The sequence below is a fragment of the Solanum dulcamara genome, chromosome 3 (assembly GCF_947179165.1).
Source record: "Solanum dulcamara chromosome 3, daSolDulc1.2, whole genome shotgun sequence".
Classification (NCBI taxonomy): domain Eukaryota; kingdom Viridiplantae; phylum Streptophyta; class Magnoliopsida; order Solanales; family Solanaceae; genus Solanum; species Solanum dulcamara.
Window position 1 is genome coordinate 77559135 of NC_077239.1, and position 16311 is coordinate 77575445.

Below are 16311 nucleotides of genomic sequence, written 5' to 3' on the forward strand. Positions count from 1 at the left end.
AAAAAATAATTAAAAAGTGTCCTTTAATTTTAACATTTTAATTTTTTTCTTTTTATTTGATTTGTTTCACTTATTTTGATATTCATTTGAAATTAACTTACTTTAAATATAAGACATTTGAAATTAAATTTGAAATCAAATCAAAAGAAAAGACAAAGAAAAAAAAAGAATAAATACAATCAATAAAAAAATAAAAGAGAAAAGACAATGAATGAAGGTAAAAAAAAATTAAAAAGTTTAAATATAAGGAAAAAAATAATTTTTCCTACGTATATTAACTTAATTTAAATACAAGATAAAAAAATAAGAAGATTTAAAAAAGAATTAAAAATTTAAAAAAAAATAAAAAAAATTTAAAAAATATTTGCTAACGTGGTCAGACGCTTGTGTACAAATACATCTAACTTACTTAATTAAAGATGTCACATAAGTATAAAAAAAATGCAAAAATAATGAATTCGGGAATAATAAAATCTTAATAATTTAAGATATGTTGCTAAAATTTCAATTATAGTCGAAAGGTATTTATCCGAAAAACAACAAATAATCAAAAGAGTATTTTCTATAATATGGTAGACCAAAATCTCTTCTGGGACCATCAAATTGAAAAACCTCAACAACGACAACCAATCAAATGAGAAAAATCCCCATCACTCTAAATGCTCAAAACCAAGACTATGAGAAAAAACAACAAAAACTTTGATATATAAACTTCTTTACTCCCATCATATTTTTTTATACACACATCTCTCCTTCAATACAACAAAAACAAAACCAAGAAAATGATAACAAAACCTATGTTTGGTTTTCCACTTCTCTTCTTCTTATCACTCATCTTCAACCAAAATATATGTTATGCACAAGAACCACCAAGTATATCAGGATATACTTGTAATCCTAACCAATTCGATCCATGTCAAACTTATGTGTTATACAGAGCTAGAGGACCAGAGTTTCTTGATTTAGCCTCAATTGGTGATCTCTTTTCAGTAAGTAGGCTAATGATCGCAAACCCCAGTAATATTTCCAACCCAAACACAACTCTTGTCAATGACCAACCCCTTTTTGTCCCCATCACATGTTCTTGCCACAACATCAACACAACTTTTGGTAGCATATCTTATGCTGGCCTAAACTACAGTTTCAACTCAGGTGACACTATGTATGGTATATCAACAGGCAAATTCCAAAATCTTACTACTTTTCAATCCGTTGAGGCTGTTAATCCAACTGTTGTACCAACAAACATTGACATAGGTCAATCCATAAAATTCCCAATTTTTTGCAAGTGTCCAAACAGGACACAAAATCAACCAAGATTACTCATAACTTATGTTATTCAACCTTCTGATAACATTTCTTCAATTGCTTCAAGATTTGGGATAACCCCACAATCCATAAGACAAATTAATGGAAATACTTCCAAGATTCTTGATACCCTTTTCATCCCTCTTTCTAATCTTCCTAATCTTACACAGCCAGCAGCTTCAAACACCCCACCCCTACCCTCACCCCCACCCCAAACACCAGTAATCCAAGAAAATGACAGAAAATGGACTGTCATAGGGTTAGCAATTGGTTTAGGGGTTTGTGGGCTGCTGTTGATTTTGGTTGTTGGTTTGTTTTACAGAGAGAAATCAGTAAAGAAAGAAAAGTATAGTGATGTAGAAAGACAAAAAAGTTTGTATCTTGGATCAAAAAAAGGGTCTTTGGATAAAGATGTTGAAGTGAATTTGATGGCTGATGTATCAGAATGTTTGGACAAGTATAAAATGTATAAAATGGAACAGCTTTGGGAAGCAACAGATGGATTTGATGAAGGGTGTTTGATACAAGGATCTGTGTATAAAGGAACAATTGATGGGGAAGTGTTTGCAATCAAGAAAATGAAGTGGAATGCCCGTGAAGAACTCAAAATCTTGCAAAAGGTAAAAAATTTACTCAAAATTCTACACATATAGGTAATCCACTCAAGAATAGCTTCTGTGTACTACTCCCTATTCCCAATTTAACCTAACATAAAAAAAATGAGTCAGGTAATCGAGCCAGAGAGAGTAGTAATTGATATTAAGAAAATGACAAATATGGTTGGGATAGATTCAAAACAGGTTTAAGTATGTATTTAATAGTTTTAATCTTTTAAGTTTGTTCAAAATTAAAAATTTTAATATTTTTATAAAGTATTTATTGAATATTTATTTATTAGATTTGACAGAAATATGAAAAGAAAAAAACGAGGGAATTCACATTTAGAGGTACTATTTTTGAAGCTTCGGTTAGTTTTGATTTGTATTTTTATATATATAATTTGTAGCTTTTTGAGGTGTAAAGTGTCTAATACAATTTTTTGTGTTGCCTAATTTAGATTTTGATTTTAAAAAAATTAGTGTTTATGATTTAAAAAAATTCTCACAATTTTTGTCAAATCTAATAAATTTATATTATTAAATATTTGATAAAAAATTAAAAATATAAAACTTCACAAATTTGAAGAATCAAAATTATTTAAGAGTACATATTTAAAGAACTATTTTGAGCATATCCTCCAACCTGACTATTTTTGTCATTTTCTCAATTCATAAGTAATGTTAGAATTCCACTGCAGAATTGTTTTTCTTCCAACGGATCAGATTAAGTATTTAATTAAAAAATATTTACTAATTAGAATTATTAGGTCTAGTGACCTGTCGTATTCTCAAGACATTAGGACTTTATTTAAATATTTAAGTGGACCATTATGCCCGTTTGGATTTGATAATTTATAATTTAAGCTAATCAACTTCATTTAATACTCAATTTATATCTTTTCATTAAAAACTCTTTTTCTTTGTTTCTCAATTATTCACTTTTCGATTTCCTTTTTAAATTGGTGTCTGAAAGGAGACCCTACCACCCCCACCCCCTGAAATCCCTTTGAACAAGAATTTTGAATATGCATTGCTTTATTTGAATTGAATGTCTATTGAGAAGATTTTCTTCATCTAAACAAGAGTAAAACTACATATACATTATTTGTGAGATTTTATCGGATATATTATTATTTCGATAAGAATTGAGGGTTTTAAAAAATTAACAAGATGTTATTTGAGAAATAATTTTTTTTGTCATAAAAAAGCATCTTTTATTGATAAATAAAATAACTCAAGACAAAGTAAAAAATAAATTTATTTCCTAAATGAAATTTCTTGTCTGTTGGCCTCAAATTTTGTTAGTACCCCCACTTGCTTTCATACGTCATGCTTTCAGCTTGGTTTGGCTGTACTACTTTGACCAGATTTTATTATCTGTCCTATTAAATAAAGAAAATGTCATCAAGTCTTATTTTGCAACCTTTACTATAATTAGGGCGGAGCTCATTACAATAAAAATAGCTTTTTGTGATAATAAATATGTACATTAATAAAGAGTATTAAATTTTTTATTAATATTAGTTAATTTTTATTGAATTCAATATTGTTGTAGGCTTTAAAGATACTTATAAAGAGTGTTAATTGCCTCTAAAAGAACATATTTAGTGACAATTAAGTTATTATCGTTAATTAATTGCCTCAAAGATCACTTTTGATGCGGTGGCTAGTAGCTACATGACTTTTGCTTAAATTTTGTATTTGTATGTTGAATATGTAAAAAAAAAACAAGCTATAAGTTGGTGACAAATTTAAAATCCATAAGAAATGGAGGGAGTACTATTTGTTCAATTTCAACCAAATATTGTGTGAGCATACTTATGATTTTCACTTTTTGTTTTGTGTAGGTGAACCATGGGAATTTGGTCAAGCTAGAGGGGTTTTGCATAGACCCTAAAGAAGCAAATTGCTACTTAGTGTACGAGTATGTTGAAAATGGTTCACTACATTCTTGGCTTCATAGTGAAAAACCTGAAAAATTGAGCTGGAAAACAAGACTAAGAATTGCCACTGATGTTGCAAATGGTCTCTTATACATTCATGAACATACAAGGCCAAGGGTTGTCCACAAAGACATCAAAAGTAGCAACATTCTCCTAGACTCCAACATGAGAGCTAAAGTTGCCAATTTTGGTCTAGCTAAATCAGGGTGCAATGCAATAACAATGCACATTGTGGGTACTCAGGGGTACATCGCCCCTGAGTACCTCGCCGATGGGATTGTATCCACCAAAATGGATGTTTTCTCATTTGGGGTTGTGTTGCTTGAGCTCGTGTCAGGGAAGGAGGCCATCGACGATGAAGGGAAAGTCTTGTGGGCAAAAATTGGCGATTTTTCGGAAGGGAGTGAAGAGAGAAAGGTGAGGAAATTGCAAGAATGGATGGATGAAAGTCTTTTAAGGGAAGAATTTACAATGGAGAGTGTTGTGAATGTGATGTCTGTGGCTATTTCTTGTTTGAATAAAGATCCTTCAAGAAGGCCAGGCATGATTGAAATTGTGTATGCCTTGTCTAAAAGTATTGATCTATTTTCTGATGTCTCAGAGGAGGGACTATCTCCAAGGCAAGTCACAGCAAGATAGGCTAGTTTTGAAGTGGAGTATCATTTTGTGTTTTGAGGTTTTTACTTTACTTTAAAGTTTGCTTCTATATATGTGTAATACCCCTATATATTATCTTTTCTAGTAGTTGTGGAAAATGCAACTTCAAATAAGAGGATGATTAAGGTTGTTCAAGTGGAATATATATTATTAGTACCACATAAGATTCTTGTAATGAACTTTTTTATTTTATAATGTTGCTTGGATTATATTCTTCAAAAAATGGTGTCGCATTTGTGTCAAATTCTTTAGAGTTACAGAACTTTTGCAGGATTTACCACAATCGATAATATATATGAAGAGTCTAAACAATATAAGATTGTTTTGCCAAAAGAGATTGTTTATTGTAGGAATGAACATTGTTTTACAACTTATTCTTTTTTGTGGTGAACTAATACGAATTTCTCTCGCATACCTCTACTTTATTCTTATTAACTGCAAAATATATATCTTTACAAAGACAAAACATTGTTGATGACAGAATTAAACAGATGAAACGTGATCTTTTTAACCATTTAAGTTTTTAGATGATATGTGTACATATTTTACCATTATATCAAAGTCAAAACCATCTTAATTCTTTATTTACTTGATGTTGAGCTTTCCATTCTTGTTAATGTTATGTTATCCATACTTCGGATTTCTGGTCTTGAACGTCAGGAGGAAGTGTTAAAAAGTCTTGCATCGGTTGTGAATGGGTAATTGATCTCCTCATGTGATTTTGGATAATTTCACCTCATAAGCTAATTTTTGAAATTGAATTATAATCAAAGTTATCTTTTAACCAACTTAAAAATTGAAGAACTATATAATAAAACTATAAATTGACTACAAAAATTAATGAAAACTTCCCCTGATTTGTTGATGAGAGTAGTCAAATTCACTTGTTGATAGAAGTATATAGCAAAGAATTTCCAAATGCATATGATGTTTAGATAGTCAAATACGTATCTGCAATAATTCTACTTTAATTTGTTTGTTCACTTCTATAAGAGAAGTTTTAAAAGTTTCTCCTTTATCTCCAGTTTCAACCCAAATGTCAAACATACTTTGGATTGTTTTTCTCATTTATTCTTAATCTTATTGTGTATGAAAGATACATTAACCATAAGTCAAAAAGAGTAAAGAAGAAGTTCCTCAATACCTGCTGCATTTTAGGATTGTCAATATGAACAATTTTTTTTAAAAAAAACTATAACAATAATGATAATAGGCATAATACATAAATAGACATTCAAATTTAGCCTCAGTTGACGTGTAAGCACTTCAACTTTGAAAAGCACATCTAAACACCTCAATTGATCCAGATAAAAAACAAGAAATATATTTAGAAACATTTGTGGTCAAACGACACCTTAATAAAATGTTTTATAATTTTATGTTTGACCAATTTATAATTATTCAATTTATAAGCATATTTGGTTTGATCCATATTTTATCCCTAATACATTTTGTAAGTCTCAAAGTAACATATAGTAATACACATTAGAAAAATTAGAGACTATGTGATTACGAAATAATACTACTAATAAGGCAAAGATGAGAGGAGGAGGCTAGCCTCTGCCTCTTCTCACGGAAGTGCGATAACACTCGATCACTTACTTACTGTCTACACTAATTCTCGATCTCCATATCTTTCTATCTATGATTTATGTCCTCAATAAGTTAAAGTTGCGTCATGTCCTATTTAATCCTCCCCCTTCCCTCCGCTCCCCATTTTTTTTTCTACCTCTACCTCTCCTAACTTTTGCTACAACCACCCGCTCATACCTCATTATTGGTGCATCTGCACATCTCATCTTCACATGTTTGAATTATTTCAGTCTTGCTGCCCTCATCTTGTCTATCATGGAAGCGACTCTTATCTTATCCAGTATAACTTCGTTCTTAATCATATATCTCCTAGTATGCCCACACATCATCTTAGCATCCTAATAATTGCTACCTTTATCTTCTTCTGTACGTGAGCATTTTTACTAGTCAATACTCCGCCTCATACAATAAGTTTGACAAACACCACTTTGTAGAACTTACTCCTTAAATCTTGGCGACATGTTCTTAACGCATAGTACTTCGGAGGTGAGCCTCATTTCACCCACCATGCTCCAATACGATGTGCAACATCATCGTCAATCTCTGTGTTTCCTAGGATTATGCACCCAAGATACTTGAAGCTTAGACTCTTGGGTATGACTCAAGCATCAATCTTCACTTCATTTCTGCCTCATATGTTACATCACTAAACTTGCACTTCTAGTGATTTGTTTTAATCCTGGTTAATCTAAAACATTTAGACTCTCGGGCCTATCTCTAAACTTCTAGTCCATCGTAAACTTCACCACGCATCTTGTCAATCAATATTATGTCATCTGCAAATAACTACCACGAACTATTTGTTATTTAAAGTTGAGGAACATTTTATTTTTAAAGCAAAGTTAAAAAGTGTAAATAATTATTACCCATTTATTTTAAATTTTAAATATTATAATAAGCAATTTCTTGTTTTAAGCAATAACTATCCAACATTTTCAATGTGTAAAGTGTGATTTTCTATGAAGAAATTAATCAGAGTCGTTTTTCTAATATTTTCTTCATCAAATTAATTCCCCTTACTATAAGATGAAAAACATTATTTATTTACACAACAGCACATTTAGTAACAAATATAGTTAATACTTATTACTTAGCAATATTATACCTTTTAACATAAAGAATATCCCTTTTGTGTCTATTGAGGTGTAGCTAAAATTTAAAATTCATAATTTGAATTTTAATTCTTTAAAATTATCGGATTGTAAATTAATAATTTATACATAGTTAATAGAGTCTTTAATATAAATTTAAAATTTAGATCAAAACTACTAAAATTGGCCTAATCCTTAACCAAAGAGCTAGCTCCACCCATTACCTGTCAAAGTAAACTTATGTTTCTGTCATCATTTGATCAGTAATAAAAATAATGAGAAATTTGATCGTATGATTTTTGATCTAGTGATAAGAACTTAGATATTGTGGTTAGACATATATCACTGACTCAAGCTACTGTAAATAATAAATCTGATATTTACGTGAAAAGGAATGTATAAACAAACTCATCATCCACCAAATTTTTGATTTGATGTATTTGAATCGATCATCTTTCGGAAACAACCTCTTATCTTCATGAGGTAAGTATAAGGTCTACATACACTCTATCCACTCCAGATCCTGCTTAGTGTAATTTCACCGGGTATATTATTGTTATTGCATTATCCACCAAATTTTGAACGATGCACTGTTAACAAATCTTTTATTAAAAGAAAAGAGCAATTTGTCCATTTACAAAACCTATAGAGGAAAAAGACAACATTACAATGAACTCCAGGGGGCCAACAGCAAAAAATAAAGCAATCAAAAAATCAGCACACTTTTTAAACGCATGCCACAAAGCACGAAAGCCAAACAGAGACATTCCATTTCAGTTCCTCAAAACCCTTAACTTCTTCTCGCCGGAGAAAAAATTAATTTCGCCGGATAAATCTCCGGCATGGCAGCGAACCAACCGGAGGGCTATGCCGATGATTTCCTCGAGCAAATTCTCGCGATTCCTTCCTACTCTGGCTTACCGGTAGCTGACGTTGGCACTCCATCAGAGACGACGTCGTTTACCTCGGCGGCTGCCGTATCTCATCTTAACTCTGCCGCTGCTGGTGGCCTACATCAACCTTTGTTTCCGTTGGGATTAAGCTTGGATAACGGCCGTGATGACGTCAGCGACGCTGGTGCTTATGCAGTGAAGCATGTAAGTTTTTTTTAAAAAAAAATTAATTTTTGCGATTGGCATTTTCCAATTTTGACAATATTTATGAAGGAAAATTGACGAATTTAACTTTCTTTTTTGTTTATTATGCAGGAAAGAGAAGGAATAAATATCGGAAATTTATATGCAGGTCTAGAACACTTGCAATCTCATGCAGTTCGTCATTCTGTGCCTTCTGTTCACCATGTCCAGGTTACTCACTGTCTTTATGTGTGTGTGTGATTTTTTATTTTATTTTTTTTGTTGTGAAAGTTATTGCTAAAACTTTTTTCTACAGAATTGTTCATTATTATTCTCCAATACAAATAATGTTTCGACATAAATAGCTGGAAATGTAAAATTGAGTTCATTTCAGTTTTCATGTGTTGATTCTTTTTTTTTCTAATTAAAAAAAAAATTGTGATAGGTTTCAGGGTGTAGTGTGTTGTGTACAGTTAGTTTTGTAGTGACTTGAAACAGGTCCCTGTGAAGTGTTGCTATTGTTTCTGATGATGATTGAGGAATTAATGTGTTTTAAAGAATGATAAAATGTCTTTAAAACGTGCCTATTCTAAATTTAACTTGTGACTGAATTTTTTCCGGCATCTTCTATCCTTTTTGTTATATTCCTTATTGACTTGTAAATATTGCAATTATTTAGACCGCATAAGGATTTTGCTTCCTGAAGTTTTATGAGAGACAACTTTGTCGTCAAGCCCTTTGTAGACTATGCTTAAATGATTAAAATTTGGAACCTGAAAGCTAAGTGCATATACAAAACTGTAGCCAGTGATCTGTATGAAGCTAGTCCAGAATCTGTCTATACACAAGTTTGATACCCCTTGCCTACAAGGAAAGATTATGTATATATCTATAAATACTCCTCTAAAGATGGTGGTATTCGAGCCAACTTGTGATCACTTGACTATTCGATTGGATATTTGCTTATCTTCCTCCAATACAAGTATCGAGGAACTCTATCCACCAATGTTTGTACAGTTAGGAAGAAATTACCTAGTGCTTTTTGCCTCCACGGGATTTGAACCTTAGACCTCGTGGAGTCATGGTTCTTCTCCTCCCTCGTTGATCACTAGGCCACACCCTTGGGTATTTGGTATTGCATCCATTATTCTGTTTAATTTATCTTAATTTTCGAAGTCTAATTAGTTGTATGATTTGAGCCGAGGGTCTATCCGAAACAACCTCTCTGCCCTAAAAAGGTAGGGGTAAGGTTTGCGTACACTCACCCTCCCCAGACCTCACTTGTGGGATTATACTGAGTATGTTGTTGTAATTAGGTTTATATGATTCGTGCTTGGTAACTATGATTTGGATTATGTTTCTTTAAGACGAACATGGCCTTCTTTGTCAATGAGGGGAGTATATAATTACTGCATTTGTCTAGCTTATAACTTCTCTTGGCTTCTTGTAGCCTTTTCAAGGCCCACCAACAACGAGCACAACTGTAACTGTACCGCACCCACCTTCAATTCGTCCCAGGGTTCGAGCTCGAAGGGGACAAGCCACAGATCCACATAGCATTGCTGAGAGGGTAAGCAGATTGATGTAGCATGCTATGTAGATAAGTTTCGCAAAGACAAACGTGAATCACATAGTATAATGCAAGGTATTATGAGAGTCCTCTAGAAACAAGTGGTACTAAATAATGATCTGTCTCTTTTGCAGCTGAGAAGAGAGAGGATATCAGAAAGAATAAAGGCTTTGCAGGAACTGGTACCCAGCTGCAATAAGGTGTGTTGCAGTGTCTAGTTGCCTGCCACAAGTTTTATTTTCGTGAATAGTGTATTTCTTTACTCATTGCAAATGTCATACTTAAGTTCTCTAAAACACGAGGTCTTATGTTTACAAATGATAGTAATTTTACTTTTTTGTCTCATCATGGCCATAAAATACCGATACGTAAAAGTAAAGCAGGTATAAGATGAATCATCTTGTAGGCAAATACTTGCAGTGGAGTGTGTCTGGTTGTTTAATTTACTATTTTCTAGTTGTCGGGCTTTTGGGATTAGCGTTTAGCTTGATTGCTGATTTTCACTTTGATTGGGATTTTCGAAATTGGACTGTCTTAATTATTCAGCATCTAATATCAATGTTAGATTGGTCCCTTTTATATAGAGTGAAATTATAAAGGATGTGGCAGCTTGGAGTATTGAAATTTTATTTTTCTCTTGCCAGACAGATAGGGCTGCTATGCTTGATGAGATTCTGGACTATGTGAAGTTCTTAAGGCTTCAAGTTAAGGTAATATGTCATTTTTTAACGTTGATTATACTAGCTAACTTAGTCGTTCACTCTATCACAATTATTCCTTTCCATATGATTCGATCCTCAATTTAAAATTGTTGGAACCATTATCATTTATTTATTCCTGTAGAGCTCGCTAATTCATCTTGACCATCATGTTCTCAAGGACACTTCCTTGCTAGGGGTTTGGTGGTTTTGAATCATGTGGTGTTCTGGTTGTGGGTTTTCAAATTGTGGTTAACTATCTTATCCATGTTACGTATCTTGAGCTATGTTTTAGCTTGATTTCATGGGAAATAGTTGCCTTATTAGTTTAATATTAAGAACAGGTTAACGGTTTTGCTTGTATACTAATTTCAGTTTACAAATAAGTATATTTCTGTATCTCCTGGGTAATTTGAAAGTAATTCTCTTCCTGGCCTGTTCTACCAGCTACTCCCCTGGTCCCTATTTACATACACTTCCTATTTTGGTTTGACATCATTCTGCTAATCATATTTTTCAGAGATGCTTTTTAAATCCTTTGAACCAATCAAATTCAATTTTTTGATTTTTTTTATTGAACTTAACCTTTCAAATACTCTTTTGATATGTTTTTCTTCTACTACTAGTATGATATTCAAATCAAACTAATATTTTGGTTCCATTTCAAGTAGTATCATAAAATGGGAGGGAAGGATGTTAGATGTGTTCAAGAAATTGAAAAAAGAAGAGGATAATCTCATACTTTTAGTTGGAAGTCCTCAATTCTACCATTGCCTTCTCAATAAAGGTCCTCTGTTCTAGATAAATAACCTCTTGAAGCATTGTTTGTCCCTCAACAAGAAACTTACATCTTGTCTAATGGTCCCTAGTGATTCTTTACTTCCACGACAATTATCATGCCTATCATTGATGATCCTGCTCTGTAACTCTTAACTTAGTAGCATGTTACTGTTATGTTCTGGTATATCATTTGCTGTATATATATGCAAAAGTTTTGGCTTTGTTAAGAGGTTGAGGTGAGTTGGTGCATGCTGTTGCCTCCTTAATGGTTTTGAGTTTCCAGTTTCTATTCCTTGGTCAGTTCAGTGTATGTTGGATTTCTTGGCCATCATAGTCCCCTTAGCTGCTTTTGGAGATTTCCTGGTTTTCATTCTTGTATCTGTCCAGTAAATGGTTTGCCTTAAAACTGCCTAAAGGTACTGAGCATGAGTAGGCTGGGAGGAGCCAGTGCGGTGGCACAACTTGTTGCTGACGTTCCATTGCAATCTGTGGAGGTAATGAATGGAATCCTGTTGCTACTAGTTGAACATCTAAACCTTAAAAACAGTTTCTAATAGCTTGAGTTAAACAAATTCTTGTTTTTTTCTCTATCATAGGGGGACAGTGGTGAAAGTAGATCCAACCAGCATATATGGGATAAGTGGTCCAATGCCGACACAGAACTAGAGGTTGCCAAGCTCATGGAGGAAGATGTTGGTGCAGCCATGCAATACCTTCAGTCTAAATCACTCTGCATCATGCCCATATCACTTGCTGCACTCATCTATCCTACTCAACAACAGGATGAACAGTCACTGGTCAAGCCTGAATCGGCAGCCCCATCATAGACCTCCAATTCACTGCACGTGCCTCTGCGAACTCCTAATGGCCTTGTGTCCCACCCTCCTTTGTATCCTTACCTACCATCGCTTTGTATTTTCCTCTGTAATTGGTGGTAATGCAATCAATGTCAGATGCCACAACTTTTGCTTTTAGCCCAACCATTGGCCCTTTTTTATTACCTTTCTGGAGTTTCGTCTGATGTCATCATACCTTGGACAAAGGTAAACGTATGAAAGCACCCAATCAATTAGCATCATTTTCGGATGAGGTGAGCTTCTTTTTCAAAGTCATCTATGATTAGCAGCTGCTCTATCGCCATTTTGTTGTGGGATTGTGGGGACTCCCTTTATCCTTAGCATAGTGGATGGTGGGGCTTTGTAAAAGTAACCAACTGATTGTTGTAAAGTCTGATGTAATTTTAGTATATTATTGTAATGGGTAGTTGAAGTTGCTCTCCCCCCAAAAAGTTCTGAAAATATGATTAGTGCGTTTGGTGTACTTTTTGTCTTTTTTTGCACTTAGTAGAATGTGGACTTTCTGGTGATAAAGAACTAGGTTTAAATTCTTCCAATTAGTTTCTTTTCTCATCTGTGTAGTGTAAACAGGGTTTGTGCTAACCAGCTTGTTCACTCAAAGTTCCTTTCACTTGGGACTATGATATTTGCAAGGACAATATTGAGAAAATCAAGTCGGTACCTAATATCCATTTCAAAAAAGAATTATGCGTAAATTTAACCTTAAATAATCAGTAGAGACGATAAAAAAGAACCGTGATTAATTTTAAAAAAAATCTAAGAAAACAAGGCGATTAAATGCATCCAAAATGTTAAAGCACATAGTACACATCTAAGCATATCCCAAACATCTCGTTCTCTATGATCCTTCCATAAATCATTTTAAAGATTTTAGTTCTGTAAATTTCATGTTTTATTTCTTTTTTCCTGTCTGTCGTGCTGAGGAGACAACCTCTATACCTCACAAATGTAGGAATATGGTTTGTGTACGTTTTATCCATTCACATATTTTACTTTTGAAATTATCTGAGGATGTTATTGTTATTTTTTTTAAGTATCATGGTTATTCACCATATTACAAGGGATTTTGGTTTTCTTTTAGGGCAACAACAACAAAAACTTTATATTTCAAAGCAAATTCAATTTTTTATGGTCACGAAAGATAAAAACTTATATTGAACTAGTAGCTATTACAAGTAGGAGACAAAGGTCTAACTGTACCCAAAGGGTCAGTACTACAAGACAACACATTTGCCGCAGTTCTAACACTGTACTAGATGCTAATACTAAACTATTTACTAGTCCTATTTGCTATGTGAGGTGGAACGAGTCTTCGTGTTGCATCTTCGTCGATTAGCTACAACTGATTGTATAGCTTCCAAGGATGCCCAAATTACAACGAGAATGGGCTTGCACGATGCCTGATTTGTTGTGATTAACTTTCATCAGTTTATGGTGCTATGATGCTATCTGTTTACATGGACAAAGATGAGCAAGGTTCAAGCATAAACTAATAGGTAGGGGCGGATCTAACGTGAGTTTCTATATGTTCAACTGAAGCATTACTTTCGGCTCCAACTATGTACACATATGCAAAAGAATTTAAAATATGTACATAAAATAGGCAAAGGCTCCAAGCACTTAAACTGATGCAAATATCATCTGGCCACCAGATTATCAAACTTCTAATGCTTCTTCAGCACATTAGTAGCAGTAGTATAGTAGTAGCGCTTTTTTTTTTTCATCCGGAGTTCGATATCCGCATTGGAGTCTCATTAAATTTGAATTCGCATCAGAAAGTTCGTCCTAAAACATTCTTTCTTTTTACTGCAAAAATACTCAGGCAATCGACATGCACTTAGAACTTTCAATTTGAATCCTTTTAAATAATAGGACATTTTGTTTGTCTTATAATAAGGGGACCAAAATCATAATTAGTCGATAAGATATCAGCTAAACTCGCAAGTCTCAAGAAGTTTGGGGGGTTTAAGGGAAAACCTTAAATCCTATCGTCTCTTTTCCTCCACAGCAAAATTCCCCAACTCCAAGGAGTTCGTAATTCTGCAAATCCACATGGAATCCAAAGAAGATGAAGCCCTCCCCAAACGGAGCAAACCCACTGAAATTCAGTCCATTTCAAGCAAAGATTCAGTCTTATCAATGCCTAATCTTCCTGAAGAACTCATCACTGAAATCTTGTTAAAGCTTCCGGTGAAATCTCTCTTACAATTCAGGTCTGTTTCAAAATCGTGGCTTTCTTTAATCTCTAGCCCTGATTTTGTGAAGACCCATCTCTTATTATCCGCTAGTAACAAGGACTACACCCATCATGGAGTTATGATTAAGGTTTCTAATGCTAACCGCGGTGTCAAGGACTGTTCTCTTAGCGCTTTACTTTACGATTCTGTACCTGAGGCATTTGACTTGGATTATCCTGGTCAAATTCCCGATGGTTATCCTCAGCTTGTGGGTTCTGCCAATGGATTGATTTGTCTTGCTATCAATCTATTTTATGGATTAGATTGCTTGATTCTATGGAATCCATCAATTAGAAAGCATAAGGAATTGCCTAGTTGTAGACTTAATCTAAACCGCCGTCACCAGGAGCATGGTCTTCCTCATTTCACTTTTGGGTTTGCATATGATGAGTTCCAAAATGATTACAAGGTAGTGGGTATTTTCCCTATTTACAAGTATGTAAGTCTTTTTCGTGTTGAGGTCCAAATATACAGTCTAAAGAGTGATTCTTGGAAACGTATTGATGATTTTAAAGGTAGAGAGCTTTTGGATGATTCTGCTAAGTTTGTGAATGGGAAATTTCATTGGCTTGACAAGCAATGGAACATCATTTCTATTGATTTGGCGGATGAGAAATGGGAAAAAGTAGAGCAGCCCTGCTGTTTTAAAAGATGTGGATTTTTGAAGCTAGGAGTGTTTGAGAGTGATCTTTCTGTGTTTTGTAATTACGCATGGACTCATGTTGATGTCTGGGTTATGAAGGAGTATGGAGTAAAAGAATCTTGGACAAAGATGTTTACCATCAAGTCTCCTGAAGGTTCTAGGGGACTGATATTTTATCCAGCCATTTTAATGTCTAATGAAGGTGAAATTTTGCTTCAGTTTGGATCACGTTTCACGAAATACAATCCAAAGGATGACTCTATCAGATATCTAGATGTTGCTAACTTAGCTCCATGTCTTGAGGTAGAAATCTATGTTAAGAGCCTAGTTTGTCCCTTTTACCGATGAGACCACGAATTCACCAACAACGGAGGCTGAAATAATTCTGATGAAGACAATCGTGTGACTGATAGATAACCTGTAAGAGTTACACTCTATGCATATTTGTTAAATGTTGTTAAATCCTGCTTCATATTGCTTGGGGATCTTGTTAGTCAATTTCCTTTCTTGCCCTATTTTCAAGAAATGATAATCTTTTCCAAGAGCAGTTATTTTGGTAGCATTACTGATGTATTGAACTTTAAACTTATTGTTACTGGATGTCGTTGCTCTTGTTGAGAGCAGTTTTCTATTGGGATCAGAGGCAGACATACCTTTAAAGGTGAGGGGACACCGGCCCCTGTATGTTTCCGGCGAAATGTAGTATATTGTATATATAATCCCTTAAAATGGCTATGTAATGTGGCTGGTACCCGTAATCACAATGTAGAGGTAGGTGCATTGGTTGAGTGAAAGTATTTAAGGGTTCCTCTACCCTTCTGCCCAAGATTGAGTTTGTCTTGCTGCAAAACATTTACATTTTAGGGTGTGCTCTGTATGAAGGCCCCAGAAAATATTTTTCAATTTTCTCATGTTTGGTTGGTCAATTATTTTGGAGAACATTTTCTCTTAGGTAAAGAAGCTCCTTAATAATGGGAATTCTTGCAAGTTAAGGGGCAGGGTTTCTGTGTAAACCTCCCAAGTTTAAGTCTGACTGTCGATTTTTGGCTGTCCAATGTGCTGCACATGGATCAGCAGAACTATTTGCTTGTGACTTGTTCTTGGCTTTTGTTGTTTTGGTATTAGTTCTGTTTGAAAGTGCTAAGAAAATTTTGTTAGAAATTAGCACCCATAGAGTGCAAAGGAAGTGGTGTGTTGATATTTATAATAGCATATGCATACCACTTGAGACAGGATACATGAATAGTTGAATTGGTATT

The 16311-nt window shown here is 34.0% G+C and overlaps 3 protein-coding genes across 3 annotated transcripts; all 3 read left to right on the forward strand.

Annotated features, from left to right (window-relative positions):
- Window positions 1-609: 609 nt before the first annotated feature.
- LOC129883082 (serine/threonine receptor-like kinase NFP) lies at window positions 610-4751 on the forward strand. The gene is made up of 2 exons (XM_055957650.1): window positions 610-1928; window positions 3755-4751. Exons 1-2 carry the CDS (start codon window positions 783-785, stop codon window positions 4487-4489), a joined length of 1881 nt encoding a protein of 626 aa, XP_055813625.1. The 5' UTR covers window positions 610-782; the 3' UTR covers window positions 4490-4751.
- Window positions 4752-7937: 3186 nt separating this feature from the next.
- Window positions 7938-12708, forward strand: LOC129883083 (transcription factor UNE12-like). Its single transcript, XM_055957651.1, has 7 exons — window positions 7938-8288; window positions 8400-8498; window positions 9718-9837; window positions 9972-10037; window positions 10482-10547; window positions 11732-11809; window positions 11912-12708. The coding sequence occupies exons 1-7, from the start codon at window positions 8034-8036 to the stop codon at window positions 12140-12142; spliced, it is 915 nt and encodes a 304-aa protein (XP_055813626.1). The 5' UTR covers window positions 7938-8033; the 3' UTR covers window positions 12143-12708.
- A 1396-nt stretch (window positions 12709-14104) lies between these two features.
- On the forward strand, window positions 14105-15681 carry LOC129883084 (F-box/kelch-repeat protein At3g23880-like). Its single transcript, XM_055957652.1, has one exon. It carries the CDS (start codon window positions 14225-14227, stop codon window positions 15398-15400), a length of 1176 nt encoding a protein of 391 aa, XP_055813627.1. The 5' UTR covers window positions 14105-14224; the 3' UTR covers window positions 15401-15681.
- The last annotated feature ends 630 nt before the right edge of the window (window positions 15682-16311 follow it).

Bases quoted from the DNA above. Each gene is read 5' to 3' on its own strand.
- LOC129883083 (XM_055957651.1), top strand. From the start codon at position 8,034: ATGGCAGCGAACCAACCGGAGGGCTATGCCGATGATTTCCTCGAGCAA. The intron at 8,499-9,717 runs GTTACTCACTGT...GGCTTCTTGTAG, and splicing joins CTTCTGTTCACCATGTCCAG to CCTTTTCAAGGCCCACCAAC. The intron at 10,038-10,481 runs GTGTGTTGCAGT...TTCTCTTGCCAG, and splicing joins TGGTACCCAGCTGCAATAAG to ACAGATAGGGCTGCTATGCT.
- LOC129883084 (XM_055957652.1), top strand. From the start codon at position 14,225: ATGGAATCCAAAGAAGATGAAGCCCTCCCCAAACGGAGCAAACCCACT.
- LOC129883082 (XM_055957650.1), top strand. From the start codon at position 783: ATGATAACAAAACCTATGTTTGGTTTTCCACTTCTCTTCTTCTTATCA. The intron at 1,929-3,754 runs GTAAAAAATTTA...TGTTTTGTGTAG, and splicing joins AACTCAAAATCTTGCAAAAG to GTGAACCATGGGAATTTGGT.